The sequence below is a fragment of the Carassius carassius genome, chromosome 9 (assembly GCF_963082965.1).
Source record: "Carassius carassius chromosome 9, fCarCar2.1, whole genome shotgun sequence".
Taxonomy (NCBI): domain Eukaryota; kingdom Metazoa; phylum Chordata; class Actinopteri; order Cypriniformes; family Cyprinidae; genus Carassius; species Carassius carassius.
This window is the reverse complement of record NC_081763.1, coordinates 28,528,497-28,545,705: the sequence shown is the minus strand read 5'-3', so window position 1 is coordinate 28,545,705 and position 17,209 is coordinate 28,528,497. Positions and strand designations below refer to the sequence as shown.

Genomic DNA, 17,209 nt, shown 5'->3' with positions numbered 1-17,209 from the left:
TATTTGTACACCATTGAGGGCATATTTATGAATAAAAATACTGATTTTAGATAATAAAATACCTAAAAAGTTACTTATTGTCCCTTTAAAAAGGCTTGTTGAGCTTTAATCTGGTGAAACCAACATGACACTGTAATCATTGTCACCTAGTAGTTTCATCTATAATCTCTGGCAGTCATGTGGCTGTAACAGGCTCTGTTGTGCTTTTATGATAACTGTGAGTAAAGGGCTTTATGCTTTGCATAGATGAATCATTGTTTGATATGTGCATGTCACACCCATAAGACTGTATAGGATACATGTCCTAAAAGTCTTTCCATTCACATCCACTGTCCTGAAAATATAGGTTTCATATGGCCATTGAGAACCTGGAAATATCAGCGAATTCTAACAAGGTTTTCCTAACGGAAAAGTTATGAAACTGGTTTAAAGTATGATTTTAGAGTAATTATTTTCAAAGAAAAAAAAAAAATAGCTAAATTACTCTGGTGTTTGCAACTTATTTGCAAGATATAGCGATCAGTCTTTTGAGCAAATTTTGAATGAATCGGTTAGACCAGGGGTTGGCAACCTACGGCACGCGTGCCAACAGTGGCACGCAGAGGGATAATCGCTGGCACGCAAGCAATGAGGAAAACTGTATAATGACGAACAGTTTGATGTAATAACTTCTCATAGTCACACAGCCTGTTAGGAGCTACAAATACTATTAAAGTGTAAGAATTAACTTGCATGGATGCACATGCAAACACTGCACATACTAGGTGCTTCAGATCAAAGCCTCGGTCTAACAGCACTCGTCAATGTCAAAATGACTGAGATGGCCAATCAGATCAAAGTAGGCGGGGTTTACTGTTCACAGAAGCAGAGCGCGAAGCGTCAGTTTAACGTTAAAGAGAGTGAGGTAAGATGAAGCTGCAAATCAATTAACATTAGTCAACTTTTAATAATACGTTTTACCATAGAAATGTTAAATGACCTAAAGCTATATCCAGTGATGAAAAATTTTCTGAAATATGGCCATTTTGAGAGAAAGAAAGTGGGGGGGGGGGGGGGGGGGGTAAATTGTCTCTCTCTGCAGACAATGACGCGATTTTGCCCCTTTGTTGTTGAGAAATATAATGTAGCGATTCAGTATCGATTAATAAAAGTAGCGTGACAACACTCATAGGTTTATGAGCTTCTGAATGCTACTTTTTGCACAGCATGATCTCAGATCTCTGTGTGCGAGTGGTGTGTGTTGTGTGTGTGTGTGTGTCTGTGTGTGCACGTTCATCAATTAAAGCAGTGCATTAACGTTGATTAAACGTTAAAAAAACTTTTTTTTATCGTATAATAAAAAATGGTGTATGTACCTTTTAAATACAGAATTATATCAGGGTGTGGGGGGGGGGCTGTGCACACTTGGCACAGTGGTTAACCATAAAAATAAAAAATGGCACGTCATGCCGAAAAGGTTGCTGATCCCTGGGTTAGACTGACTCACAAATGGTTTATTAGAGAAATCTGTCTGCAATGTAATGATTGTGAATTATCTCCCAACCAAAGACAGAGATACAAATTCATTATATAGCTCATACGAGCTCATTTTAAAATTTTCTTAGTTTTTTTAATACTAACTATTATTAATATTCTTATTCTTATTCTTATTATTTATTTTTTAATCAGACTTTATTTTACCCATTTTTAAACATTTCCCATTCCATTTATGAGGTTTCAATCACCTAATAGGGTTTTAGAGCACTTTTGTTTTAATCAAGGTTTTTCAAACAAGTAGACTTGCACAAATAACAGGTTTGTGTGTGTGTGTGTGTGTGTGTTCGTTCGTTCTGATGGAGGCAGGGCATGGCCGGTCTGTGCTCCAGGGAGGCAAAATGGAATCACACAGCTAGCGTTCACCTGACACCTGTCTGCTCATCAGGAATTTCTGGAAGCTCTCGTTTCTATTCAAAGACTTTGTCAAGCGCTCCAGTATTCGTCTAATTCATCTAAAAGGCTGTTGTTTGTGACTCAGATGATGTTTGCATTGCACTCGTGGGCATGTTCTTGTGCTGTTGTGAGAGTTCAGTAAAGTTTATTGGTTATTGTTTATGAGTCTTTAGTTGTAAGACTATAAGGCTCAGAGGAATAGTTTCCTGGAATAGGCCGTGCCTCACAGGAGGTGTTATTTGAATTCACTCACTCCAGTTTGTTGATTTTTCTCAAAGCGTGGGATGTTTCATGGATTAAACTTAGGCTACATTTGCATGACAATGATGTAGTCAAAAATGGAAAAGTTGTAAAAAAAAAAAAAAAAAAAAAACGTTCAAGTATACACAACATTGATTTCAGAACAATCTGCGTTTACACATATCTGCGAAACCGCTGTATTACGTATGCCAGGCTGGTGACGCTATCACCTTGTTAGTAAACGGTACCTGTAGGGAAGTGACGATTATATGTTGTATATGTTTTGTCTCCACTGGTGGTTGTAATATTGGTGAAGTAAATCAACTCTTTACTGAAGAAGCGTTAGCAAATTCTTGAGCAGCAACAGCAGTATCAAGTACTCCTCCATTGTTGTGTAGCCTATGTTTGTTTGCACTTGCCTTTAAAATCGACACATACTACACATGCCCAGATACCTAACATGTACTACACACACGCGTGATGTCACCATTTTCAAAGATTCCCATATTGGGTGTTTACACTGAAATGAGAACGGCAGAATTTTCAAAAACTTGCACTTTGAAAGCCGTTTTAAAAAAAAATAAAAAAAATTCAGTCCCCAAAACTCCGTTATTGTGTAAACAAACAGGTGAAATGCATAACATGTTTCTTGTTTTTGGCTAAAAACGTTGTGTGAACAGTCTCTTAGTGAATTTGTAGAAGCACTGCCTGAACTCTAAAGAATAGTTTTCAAGCCAGGTTTCTGATGTTATTGCACTGTGACTCATCACTTACCTTCTTATGACACAACAATAAAGACTGTAGTCACAATTTCTAGTCAAATTTTCCAGTGGCTCACAGAAAGTGATGACATTCATTACATAGTTATTTAATGGTTATATATAGTACTGTTCAAACATTTGGGTTTCAGAAAGTTCACCAAGGCTACATTTAATCAAAAGTTCAGTAAAAACTGGAATTTTGTGAAATATTCATGCAATAAAAAACTGTTTCTAATTTAATATAATATAAAATGTAATGTGTTCCTGAATTTTCAGCATCAGTCACTTCAGTCATCAGTGTCACATGATCCTTCAGAAATCATTCTGATATCTGATTTGCTGATCAAGAAACACTTATTATCAGTTTAATCAGTTTAATTTTGTTGTTGCATCATGTTTTTGAGTTTCCTTCCTCAAATCATTATATTTTTACAGCTTGGCAAGATCAAAATAGTCCAGATTTTAAAAAGCAATCCAGAGACCCGGTCTTTTTTTGCATTCAAATACTCTTTCTCAATCCGTTTTTGAATGAATCTCATCTGAAACTTGTTTTATCTGTTTCAGGCAAACCCAAGGCCAGCCTAATTATTTGTGCTTCTTTAAGACCCATTAGTCAACTAGTTGTTCAGGGCACACTGACTGATAAGTTACAACAAATAATAATTTGTGTTTTTATTTTTGTAGCAATAGCTAGAAATCATTGATCATAGATCTAATTGGCAGCTATTAATTAAGGCAGGGTTAACAGTATTGATTTCTTGACTTTAATCAGTTTTCATTTTCATGAACCTATATAGATTCTTAAATCCCAAGAAATGATCTCCGTCCACGGCTCCACGCTACACGACCGGAAACCACAATCGAGTGTTTGTAATAACTTCTGATTGCGATCTAAGGTCTTTTTGGCTGTATAATGTTGCTGATATATGTTATTTGTAGCCTTTTATATCCAGCTGATCTCTACACCTGCTTAGCATTTCTCATGTTAACACCCTGTATTGTAATGAAAATAGGCAGAATCTCATGAAAATCACATACAAATCATATACTGTTGTAATCATCTGTTTATTAGCTTCATGTTTCATTTGTAGAAATGTTTTTCTGGGTTTCTTATGTACAGGACTGAACTCTAATGGACATTCCTCATAATAGGCAGGGCGGGTTATAACGTATAATATGAATGACATAATAACAGCCAATGAGCTTCTTCTGAGTCAGAACAGCGATCACAGACGAGAAAACACAGGCAGTGCTGGAAGCAGCTAATGCTCATAAGTAAATCAATAGAAAATGAATGGCAATTATGATTCTGTCTAAGCTATGCATTTTAAAATTAAAATGCACTAGTGTAAATGTAGCATAAAAGATGTGGAAACTAAAACTATTTGAACTTTATTCAAATGATTTGCTCTGATTTATTGCGTTGGTTAAATTTTGTTCCTTTGTGCAGTGGCTCAGGACAGGAGATCAGTCTTATCAGTCTCGATATCGAACAATTTTCTACGATACCCAGCCATATAGCCTAACTGCCTTATATGGAATTTGTATGTATATAGACTATATATGTCCGAAATGAAACAAAATTGAATCTAATTGATATCAGAATTTGAACAAATCACAAGCTTGTGATTTTAATTGAAATTGAATCGTATAATGAAATGTGTGTCAATACCTACTACTAATTCATAAACCCTTTTCAAAAAATTAGCATACATTTATCCAATTTTACCAATTTTGAATATCAAATTTGTTTGTGATTATTTTTTTTTTTATCCAATTACTCATTTAATTATAAATGCTTGTATAATTAATAAGGGCTGTCAAATAGATAAATCACAATTAATCTCATCCGAAAGAAAAGTTTTTGTTTATGTAATATATGTGGGTGTATGTACTGTGTATATTTATATGTATATATAAATACACACACATACATGCATATATGAAAGATTTACATTTGTATATCCATATTTATATAACATTTCTATAATATATATAATTTTTTTTTGATGTGATTAATCACGATTAATCTATTTGACAGCCATTACATTAATTTAAAAAATAAATTTAAACAATTCTATGTTAAGAATTATTAACTATAAGACATCGACAGGTCAAATAGCCAGCATTCACAACAGTTCCCAGTTATTTTTTACAGTAATTTTGCATAATAATCTGGAGATGCCTATGTAATGACCTATTGGCCCAGTAAGGCAAGTGACTGTTCTGTCAGCGCGAAACCCTCTCACGCTGACCCCATGCAGAGTCTACTGAATGTGCAGAGGGGAAGAGAGAGCTCATTTGGGAACCATATTTGAATAACTAGCCACTGGAACACAGATAATGAGTATAAACAACAGTGGCTGTCAAATTTAATGATAAAAACCGCATTGGCATGTCATGAGCGCAGTGATGCCTTAGTGCTTTAGCACGCTCTCTGACCTTCTGTCGGACCTTTATCCACCAAACTAACATTTAGACAGCTGGGAATTAACAAACAAAAGCACTATTCATCTCATGGACGCAGTCAGAGCTCAGTAAACATTAGTAAGTTGCACATATTAATTAGACCGATCCATGTTGCATCTGCCATCATACAATGTGCCAAGTAGAATGAGATCGACGTTGAGATTTTCGGTCAGATTTCATCCTGTCGAACTGGATTTTCAAGATCTTTCTGAAGATTGGGTGGTTCTATTCAATAACAGGCCAGTGCCTCCATCTTGTGTGTTTATTGCGGGGCTGATGTCATTGTTCTGCGTGACTTCTGCTATCTGGCTCTGCCGGCTGCTTTAGGAGGGGCTGTTGTTCAGTTTGCTGCGCTCACTATGGGAGGAGTATAAAGCTGGAGCGAGATCACTGCGTGAACCTTGTGAAAGGCAGACAGATCGTGCAGATAATGCCATGGGCTGTTTTGTTCAAATGTATTGAGGAAACTGAACCATTTAGGCCTAGTTATTAATTATGAATTGGAGGAGACAAAGGAAGTTTTTGTTATTCCATATTGTTTATAGTGAGGCTCTTCACAAAAACACAGCTTACCATTGAAAACTAGCACAGAACCCTATGGTTATCAGATTATAACACCATGATCTTGTCCAGAAAAAGAAAAAAAAGAAATTGCAATTGCACTTTACATGACCATTTTCCAGCCTCTTCCTGACGCTTAGAATTAAACAGCGCGATTTTGCTACTGTACCTTTAAGTAAATGTCTTTGTTTTGATTGGCTGACCTCTGTATGTAGTTTATGAGGTTGTTCATCATGTGGGTGCTGAGCACTGAATATGTTATGCTACATCATCTTGGGTTGGGACAGTTTTCCAATTTATAAATTATTACAAGGTCCTAAAAAAGTCAATTATGTCGTCAGTTACTCTCTCTCATTCATGCCTTTATTTCTCTGTGGAACCTAATATATATATATATATATATATATATATATATATATGTATGTATATATATATATATGTATGTATATATATGTATGTATATATATATATATGTATGTATAGATGTGTGTGTGTGTGTGTGTGTGTGTGTGTGTATGTATGCATGCACTTTTTTCCAATGGTAGTCAGTGGTCACATTCTACAAAATATCATAATTATGTTCATGCTGTGTTATACTATGTTCACTACAAGTTAATATTTATAGTTTTTTTATCATTATTTAAGAATGTAATGTTTAATATTAGATAAAAAAAATTCTAATAAATAGAATGGCTTGCATAGATACATTCGGTATACTTGTTTGCATATCTTTCATTTTGAAATTTTGCTTTGAGGAAATGTTGGGCAGATTTTTTTTTTTGTTTGTTATTTATTTATTTTGTTAAAATATCTAAATAAAATTTGGCTTTTTATCCAATTATTTTAAGAAATTAGTTGACATTAATCAATTATCAACTTGTGTATAAAGGTCTAGTTAAAATATTCTGACTACACCTAACTTTAGTTTGTTTCCCTCTTCCTCACAAATATAGCTGTGCTTTCATCCAGCGTTTAATTATTTAAGTCATCTCTTGGAATATCAAAAGGCAAACAAGACCTGATTTGTTCCCTTCAATCAGACAGCATACACTGGATGAAACCGATAGTTTGGTCCATAATTCATGGAGGTCCAGCCCTAAAGCCCTTGATATTGTGTACTTGCTCTTATGAATATTTAACATATCTCCTCTATAGTTTAACTGTATCATTTGTAGTAATAAGACCATAACCAGGCTACGAATGGCTCCTCGTTACCATGGTTAGGTCGATATCGTTTGAGCCAGGATGTTTGACTTCCTCTATAGCGTGCATTTTGTGTTTCTCGAAAGCACAATTGAAAGAAAAAAATACTTAGTCAAATATCATTGAATGTACTTAACACCTGTAATTGTGTAAATATATGAGTAAACTTTGGCGAAAACTCTCCTCAAGATTCACAGATGCTTTGTAAACCTCAGATTTGATTGTTAAACGTGTATGTTAATGAATTCCAATCATTCGTAAATAGGGAACACTCATTCACAATTAGCATCATCCCCGTATATGAAATACAACAATGCAAATTGCGTGTCGAGAAGCACAGTGGAATATTCTGGACTCCTGTCTCAGGTTTGGCTCCAGTATATTGCATAAATACAAAAACAAAAATACTAGTACACCATATGCCTAATTATAAACATTAATTTAACATGTGTCCACCAAACACCTGCATTTTTCCACTTTGGTTGCTATGATTTGGAATATCCACGGCAGCAACTTGGTACTAGTATCGTATTTTGAGGAATATTACTGAATACAAAAATGCAGTAACCAGTATTATTAACTTCTCCATTGTTGTTCAGTCGTTAATATCCGACAGGTGACAGGCACATTTCATACCAGGTGTTCCAAAAAATGATTAGAGCAACTTTAAATGTCATAGTCTAAAAAACCCTACATTGTTTCTCTTCTCTTCTCTTTTGATTTTGAGCTGAATATGACGTATTCTCAGCAGGTTTTGTGCAGTTCACCCGGTCTTATTTCATATAAACAAGCAAATATCGCCATTAATGAATGAACTCTGCCAAGGTGCGCTGTGTTCTGTGTTCTCGTTTTTTGGCGAATAAAAGCATCTGATTTTTGTACCTTCTCCCGCTGGTGGAATGAGATTCACACTGGGCGTAGCTGAAGTGAGACGAGTGCTGTATGTCTCTGCCGCTCTCTCTCCACTCTCTCTGCACCGCTCTGCGGTTTTGCATGCATAATGGATGAAATGATACACAATCTGCTCAGCCTCCTCTATCATTTAAAGGCCATGAATAATCGACAGCAGCCCACCTGCCTGTTTGCACTGGAAATAAGTGAGAAAGGAAGGAATGAGTCTGCTGAAGCGCTTCCTGTGGTGTGGATATTTGTTCTTATTTGCATAATGCCTCGGTCCACTGCGCATGTGTGCATTTACAAGCCATCTTTATTTTTCCTTTGTTTATTTTGATTTTCTAAACATTAACAGGTTGGATCATATAGTTACAGATTATACCTTTTTATTGCCTGATACCATTTATTGATATCATCATTATTATATATTATGTGTTTCTTATTAATGAAAAGATTCATGCAGCAAGAAAAGCAGAACAAGGTTACTTCCAAGTAAAGTAGGGCAAGGTTGTACAGTACTTGATCCATCATGTAGTGCAATTTATACATAATATTGAATAATAAATAATTACATACAGTATAGGCCAAAACAGCAGCCATAACCAAACAAGAAACATAAATAAATGAATAATACACAGAATACACAAAAGAAGGCTCCTATACTCACCAAGGCTGCATTTAGTTTTTTTTTCTTTTCTCAAATAACAGTTTTAAATTTTAATATAATTTAAAATGTGATTTATTCCTGTAATAAAAAAAAATAATGTAGAGATATATTAGAATGATACGAATTAGAATAATTAGAATGATTTCTGAAGGATCGTGTGACATTGAAAACTGGAGAATTGATGCTGAAAATTCAGCTTTTCATCTCATTTTATAATCTATTTAAACAGTTATTTTAAATTGTAATAATTTTTCACAACATTACAGTTTGTCCTGTATTTTTGATTAAATAAATGCAGCCTTGGTAAGCATAGGAGACTTCTTTCTGCAAACATTAAAAAACCTTAATCATTCCAAACTTTTGACCCCCAGTGTAAATATATAAACACAATTTAAAATAATACTAGTAATGATTAAGGATATAAGTAATAAGTAGTTCAATGAATACATGTTTACCGGCCATCTTTTTCCATTTAAATGAGTGTGTGTGTGTGTGTGTGTGTAGGTGTTGGGCTTTGCTGGGTGTAAGTGGAGAGGGGGCCATGCATACATGCAAGGTTAGGCCAGCACACGGCTCTCTGTGACCTGTTTTATTCGCCCTTCTCCCCCTCCAGGCTTTGGCCGTTGTTGTACAGCCACATGCTTTGTGCAGCCAGACGGTGCTGTCTTCGTACGCCACACTTGATGGCTCTGGCTTACTTTTGCATGTGGTTGTATGATATATTGAAATATGAACAAATGAACACACAGAGCTGAGACGAGCATCTCTTTGTGTATGAAACTACTTTTATTGTGTAACTGTGTGAGTGTTTTTAAAGCATGGTCTGTGTTTCCCCTGGGGCTCTGCTGCATTGTGCATTAGGTGGGGCAGTGATTTCAGGGAAATGATGGCTGCATTCACGGTTGACTGCACCGGCTTTAAACAAGACCAGATGTAAAGCAGGATCTCCTGGAGAGGCAGGCTTACTCATTAAGACAGACTGTGATTGGACTCCTCTTGAACCCACAGCCACGCTTTCAACCCACCCACAGCATGTGGGATTTCATTAAAGCTTCCCATGTTGAAAAAGACACACCATTGGCATTGCATCATGTGTTTTTAAATGGTCCCTAAAGTCAGGTACTGATTACACAAGTAAATGAATGCAAATGTTCAGCTTAAAAAATGTTGTCAATGGGCAAGTTTAAATTTTTGGTTGACCGTCATCATGCTTGATGACAGTTTACTGAGAAGTTTTCAGAAGTTAAAATTCCATGCTTTTTTGCATATAAGTTTTTGTTACGATAACATTATACAAGACACAGCTGCTATTATCTTAGGAGTAAAAAGTAAAAAAAAAGTGTTAGTTCTGCCAAAAAATAGAAGTTTTGTCATCATTTACTCATTCCCAATTTGCAGCACTTTTTCTTTCTAAGAAGAATCTTGGTAACCAACTAGTATTGTTAACTACCGACCTCCATTGTGTGGATAATAAAAACAAATTCTCATTTTTAAACATATGGATTAATCCGAAAATCTGAAAACATCCGCCGGTCAAGCCACCTTACAGTAATGAAGAAGGGCCGACAAATGCAACGTGCTTTTGCTTTAAATACACAAGATGCCTAGAGACAGGTTTTTTTAAGTTTAACATATTTTAATTTGAGTGCCGCATTTAAAAAAAATGCTGTGTCATGTGCAGAATTGTAAAAAATGCAAGATGCTAGCGTAGTGGTCAAACAGGTCTGTCCAGCCCATGTGTACATAGAAACAAAATGGAAATGTTGCGCAGTGCCGTTTTCTGTGAATTTGTAAGGCTTCTGGTTCATTAGCCACTGTAGGGAAATAAAAAGATTAATAACAAAGTGCAGTAAACGGTAAAACTATTTGAGCTACAAACCAGTGAGTTTATAATTAAGACAAAGCACTAAAATAATATGGTCAAACAATACCAGTTTGCAGTTTCATGCAGAATAACGAGAGTTATTTTTGTGCAGCTAATATAACTGGAAGTGAATGACACCGGAAGCCAGGCACATTAAATTTTTCAATAAATTCTTTGAATTACCGTATTTGTTTTCATAGACTACAAATTACACATTGTTTGGAGGACGAAATTAGGCGGGATGTCTAACAACATTTTTAATAATAAATTAAAAGCAATTACTTTTGTGTTAAAATTATTACATTTTAATTATTGATAATATTAGAATTTTGTTCTAATAATAAAATTATCTAAAATGTCCTACTATAATGTTGACTACCAAAAACTATATTATAGTATATAAAAAAATAATGTTATGCATGCTGAAGTTTTGTCAAATGTCATTTTAAATGCTTAAAGGTGCAATAGGTGATTGTCTTCAGAAACATTTTTTGTTGTACTGGTTGAAAGTCTCTTCACATCCCGATAGCAATCATTAAGTGGTTTTAAATGTATTTATCTGTATTTACCGTATTTTTCGGACTATAAGTCGCACCTGAGTATAAGTCGCATCAGTCCAAAAATACGTAGTGATGAGGAAAAAAACATACGTAAGTCGCACTGGACTATAAGTCGCATTCATTTAGACCCAAGAACCAAGAGAAAACATTACTGTCTACAGCCGCGAGAGGGCGCTCTATGCTAGGGCTGTGCAAAAAATCAAATGCGATTTTCATGCACATGTCATCAGTAAAGACGCTCCTGTAATTAGAAGTATATCTCCAGCACGTGCGTTCGGATCAGGGTTGCCAGGTTTTCACAACAAATCCTGCCCAGTTGCTTCTCAAAACTAGTCCAAAACTAGTCCAATCGCGCTTCCAGGAGGTTCCCCGATAAAAATTGCTTCCTGGGGTTAAAATATATGTTTTTTTAGCAGGGTTGCCTTGGTAAAATTCGCATTTTAGGGGCTAAATATCACATTATTTGTATTGGGGTTGCTTCGACCCGCGGACATGAAAAACAACCACAGACTTGGCAACAGTTGTGTGTTTCTGCCTTGATTGAAAGTCTGCCTCATTTTCTCTTCTATTATTAAAAACGTGCCTGTTCTGTCCTTTGTGCACCTTATTATGTCTGCAGACATATTGGAGTGCAAGGGCTAGAATTGCCCTGCTCTCAGCTCACAGTTTGATCACAGAGGGTGTTTATAATATGCCACAGTGTTATTAAATGCACTCCGATTTGGCTGCGAGATACAGCAGTGGCCATTCATTTGCAAAAGCGCTGCAGCCTTTTAGGAATCACGGGCCTTCAAAAGATGCCACTGTGCTTTAATATTCATTGCTACAAGGGGCCAGATAGCATCTTGGTTTGTGTGTGTATTCTGATATGAATGCAAAGAGCTTGCTCCTAAACATTCGCCCCCTTCCTCATGAATAGCTTGATCAGTCTTGTCACCCTGAAAATTGAGTTTGATTGCTATGAACGACTTGAGAGCGTTTGTCTCTTCTCGACCCATACTTACTTTCTCTTTCGCTCTCTTTTTTCAGGGATTTCCTTCCCCGAGGCTCAGGCATCGTCACTCGCAGGCCTCTCATTCTGCAGCTAGTTAACAACAAAGCTGGTGAGTTTTTTTCAAAGCCTTCTCAGGTATTTTTAGTTTGTGTGCGGATGGTCGAAACCACATGCTTTCATGTATATTCATACACAGTGTCAAAAAATGTCTTTCATTATATGACACATCAAGGGCCCTTTTATTATTGATGTATTATTTAGAATATACTTCATATTTAAATAAGTCTTTTTTTATTTATTCATTCAAATTTTGTCAAATTCTGTATTGTAAGGTGAATAAATTGTAGTTTTATGACTGGATCCTGCAGTTCATCCACCTTTTCTGCATCACAGAAATCAAAGGGCTCTATATGAGTCCAGTTTGAGAGCAAAATGTATTTACAAATCCTGTTACTAGTGTCACAAAAATGACACTTTAGCTGTAATAATGTCACTTTAGCCAGTTTTCGTCCATAAAGCAGGTTCCCTCTGAAAATTCCCCTCCATCTCTCAGCCACTTTAAAAGCAGTTATCATTTCTATTGTTTTCAGCATGAGGTACTGTAATGTAGCGAGAACAAGGACGTGCAGATGGAGAATTAATTCAGACAGAAAGACATTACACAGAACAAATTATCTTCAAAATGAGTGCAATTGAGCATAAAGTTGAACATAATAAAGCTGAACTGATGTTGTCTGCGTGTATATGCACAATATCTGTGAATCATTCTCATCATTGGGCATTGAAAAGCAGTTTTTATTTTGAACTAATAATAGAATTAAATTATGTTTTGGTCTGTTAATGCAATTTTTTTTGTGGATTAAAAATGGATTAAAAGTGGATTTTTTTTCTCATGCACACACACACACACACACACACATATATATATGTATATATGTATATGTATATATATGTATATATGTATATGTATATATATGTATATGTATATTAGGGATGTTGCGGTGATGGATTTTTTCCACCGGTTAATCGACGTGTAAAAAAAACGGTAATCCCGGTGTCACCGGGGTTGCGTGTCGGGGATTTCGGGAGGCCGAAAATGCGGTCGTGCAGACGTGCACACGTCTCAATTTACTTTCACTTTAATTAGCGGCAATTCAGTAGCATTTGTTTGAATTAATCATGGGTTAATTTATTTTATTCTTAATAAAATTACACAAAACAATAAGACACTCGCTTGTATTACACACATCTTTATTGCAAAATGAATAATAACTTAACACACCATGCAAAAACTAAACGAAAGCACTTATGAAACACCTTTAAAGTGCATTTATTAACAAAACGAACCACTGCACACATCGTGCAAGTATCAAACAAGACTCGTTAAATAATTATAAATATTAGTTAAATAAAGTGCCTGCCTTTTTCAGCAAAAAAAAAAAAAAAAAACACTGCACAACCATCGAATATGAAACGAACGAACATCAAAAACTTCATTAAATAAGGTAGCCTACCCGAATAATCACTGGACACTTAAGTGCAAAAAAAAAACTAATATAAAAATTAAACTCACGTTAAGCTGTTAAAAAAAAGAGGTAGGCCTATTAACTGCATACACCGTACAAAAAAAATTATAAATAGGCTAAATGAGAAACAATAAACGAAAAACCTTCATTTTAAATTGCAACAGTTCGCTTTGAAACCAGATCTTCCGCCATCCTTTGCCAGTTAGCTCGCCTCACTCTCCTCAAATGATAAATGAAATCGGACACCTGCTGCTTTACTGCGGCGCTCGTTCCGCTTACGCTAAATTACGAAGGCACGTAGTCACTAACTGAATTAAGTGCTTTATCGCTATAGGCTAAAACTTCAACACGATGGGGACGGTGCCGGTGGTCAAGTGCTATGACCGGTAGGTGGGTTAAACACCGTGTATCACCGGTAACTCCGACTATCGCAACAAGCCTAATGTATATATATATGTATATATATAAAATGTTAATGTCCATCTCGCTCTCTGTAGAATATGCGGAATTCTTGCACTGCAAAGGGAGGAAGTTTGTTGACTTTGATGAAGTTCGGCAGGAAATTGAAGCCGAGACCGACAGGATTACCGGTTCCAATAAGGGGATCTCTCCAATTCCCATCAACCTGAGGGTTTACTCGCCAAACGGTAATACAGCACAAGTCTCCTAAGACCGCAGCTTTCCTCAGCACACACTCGGCAGCCTTGTGAAAATGTCACTCATCTCTTTCTCTGTTCAACAGTATTGAATCTGACTCTCATCGATTTGCCCGGTATGACTAAGGTTGCGGTGGGCGACCAGCCGCCAGACATCGAGCACCAGATTCGAGACATGCTTTTGCAGTTCGTCACAAGGGAAAGCTGCCTGATCCTCGCCGTCACCCCGGCCAACACTGACCTGGCCAACTCAGACGCTCTCAAGCTGTCTAAGGAGGTGGACCCTCAAGGTGAGGATTGCTGGGAGGGTTCACACAAATAAAATAACAAAAAGATGTGTATCATAGTCATGGAAAACCTGAAAACAGCAGCTATAGCAAACTGTAGTGATGTCAAATGTGTGAATGAATCATTCTTTTGAGGTGTTTTTTAGCGAATCACAAATGGTCTGAACGATTCATTAGTGAATCAACCTGATTTTGAATTCAGGTCCAATAATAATAAATGAGAAGAACGGTTCATTCATTGGTCAAAAGAGTGAGAGCCCAGTGGATTGACCACAACCCCTGCTGATGTTGTGAATGTGTTTTTCTTTGTGGTTCAACAGGACTGCGTACCATCGGTGTGATTACTAAACTGGATCTTATGGATGAGGGTACAGACGCCCGGGATATCCTGGAAAATAAACTCCTACCACTGCGAAGAGGTGGGCAGTTTGTAAAGTTTAAAAAAAACAGAATTAATTTGAAAAATAAATCTCATCAACAAAGAAGTCCACAAAAAATATGTAATATATTTATAATTTTCTATTTTTTCTATATTCTGCACTTACATATTATTGCCTTTTTGTTGTTTTTGATTGCTTCTGTTATCCTCATTTGTAAGTCTATTTAGATGAAGCATCTGCCAAATGACTAAATGTAAATATAATATAATATAATATATGAGGAGAAATAGCTTTCCATATTTGTTGTTGACTTGCTCTACATGATTTGAAAGCTCTTTCTTCTTGTCTTGACTTGTTTAGGACTGTCCTGAATATCCTGTTCTGTATTTTGACATTCCTTACTGTTTCATTGTTATTCGCACAGGTAAATAATGTCAAGCATGTTAGTGGATATATCAGCGCATATATCAGCCGCGGTGTAAACAACAGAGCAAACTTCCAGTTGACACATTTCTAGAATTGCACTGTGTACACGGTCAAATCGTCCAGCCCTGGCACACTCTGTTTAATGCCACTTTCTCTGTCCCAGGTTATATTGGCGTAGTGAACCGTAGTCAGAAAGACATTGATGGCAAGAAGGACATTCGTGCTGCAATGGCAGCAGAAAGGAAGTTCTTCCTGTCCCATCCCAGTTACAGACACATGGCTGAACGAATGGGAACCCCACACCTGCAGAAGACCCTCAACCAGGTAGGACCAAATCGCTCACATGGAGAAAATGCAGCCGTATATTTGCATAAATAACTGGCCATTTCATAAAAGATTTGTGTACAGTTATATAAATGAAGCTAATGCCTAAAAATCACTTAATTTTAGGCAAAGTCACCTTCTGTTTTGTGCATTAGAACTGCACGATTAATCGTTAAAAGATCGCGATCTCGATTCAGACACCCTCTTGATCTAATTTCTAAATGACAACGATTCCCAGAGTCTGTTAACCCTTTGACAAAGTCTTACCAGATCATTCAAATCCGTGCTCGCACTGCTGCTAACAATCCCCTTTTGAAAGTACTGCGCTTCGAATACCGTTCGTGTTGATTGCATTGTTTCACCACTAGGTGGCGACAAGTGTCTTAAAAATTTGTGTCAATGAATGAATTTTTCATTCAAGAGAATCGTTCAAAAACGCTGATTCATCCAGTAATGAAACAAGTGAAGTAGGTTTATGAGTGAGTCGTTGAATCATTGATTTAAACAACTTTTTCATCATTCTAATATAAAAACTGGGGTTTTAAATGTATTATATATACACTACCAGTCAAAAGTTTTTGAACCATAAGATGTGTAATGTTTTTTAAAGTCTCTTCTGCTCACCAAACCTGCATTTATTTGATCCAAAGTACAGCAAAAAAGTAAAGTTTTGAAATATTTTTACAATTTAAAATAACTGCTTTCTACTTGAATGTATTTTAAACTGTAATTTATTCTTGTGATGCACAGCTGTATTTTCAGCATCATTACTCCAGTCTTCAGTGTCACATGATCTTCAGAAATCATTTTAATATTCTGATTTGCCATTCAATAAAACATTTATTATTATTATTATTATTATTATTATTATTGTTGAAACAGATGAGTAGATTTTTTTTTCAGGTTTCTTTGAGAGTTCAGAAGAACAAAATTTATGTGGAATAGAAATATTTTGTTATAAATGTCTTTGTCACACTTGATCAATTTAAAGAATCCTTGCAAAATAAAAGTATTACCGTATTTTCCGGACTATAAGTAGCACTTTTTTTCATAGTTTGGCTGGTCCTGCGACTTATAGTCAGGTGCGACTTATCAAAATTAATTTGACATGAACCAAGGGAAATGAACTAAGACATAAACCAAGAGAAAACAATACCGTCTACCAAGAGAACCAAGAGAAAACGTAGCCGCCAGAGGGCGCTCTATGCTGCTCATTGCTCCTGTAGTCTACACTGAAAACATAGAGCGCCCTCTCGCGGCTGTAGACGGTAATGTTTTCTCTTGGTTCTAAATAAATGTGACTTATAGTCCAGTGCGACTTATATGTTTTTTTCCTCATCATGACGTATTTTTGGACTGATGCGACTTATAGTCCGAAAAATACGGTAATTTATATACTTGTGATAATGATAATAGTAATAATAATAAAAAAAAGAATCGTGGGAGAATCGTGATCTATCTCTATATG

At 36.0% G+C, this 17,209-nt stretch overlaps 1 protein-coding gene across 10 annotated transcripts in view; it reads left to right on the top strand.

Moving 5' to 3' along the window:
- dnm2a (dynamin 2a) overlaps nucleotides 1-17,209 on the top strand; it is a 50,111-nt gene that overhangs the window by 6,741 nt on the left and 26,161 nt on the right. For all 10 annotated transcript variants that reach the window (XM_059558792.1, XM_059558787.1, XM_059558796.1 and 7 more), the window contains 5 exons: nucleotides 12,178-12,251; nucleotides 14,166-14,315; nucleotides 14,411-14,614; nucleotides 14,932-15,030; nucleotides 15,581-15,741. In XM_059558792.1, coding sequence (XP_059414775.1) covers nucleotides 12,178-12,251; nucleotides 14,166-14,315; nucleotides 14,411-14,614; nucleotides 14,932-15,030; nucleotides 15,581-15,741 — 688 coding nt within the window. The remainder of the gene's footprint in view (nucleotides 1-12,177; nucleotides 12,252-14,165; nucleotides 14,316-14,410; nucleotides 14,615-14,931; nucleotides 15,031-15,580; nucleotides 15,742-17,209) is intronic.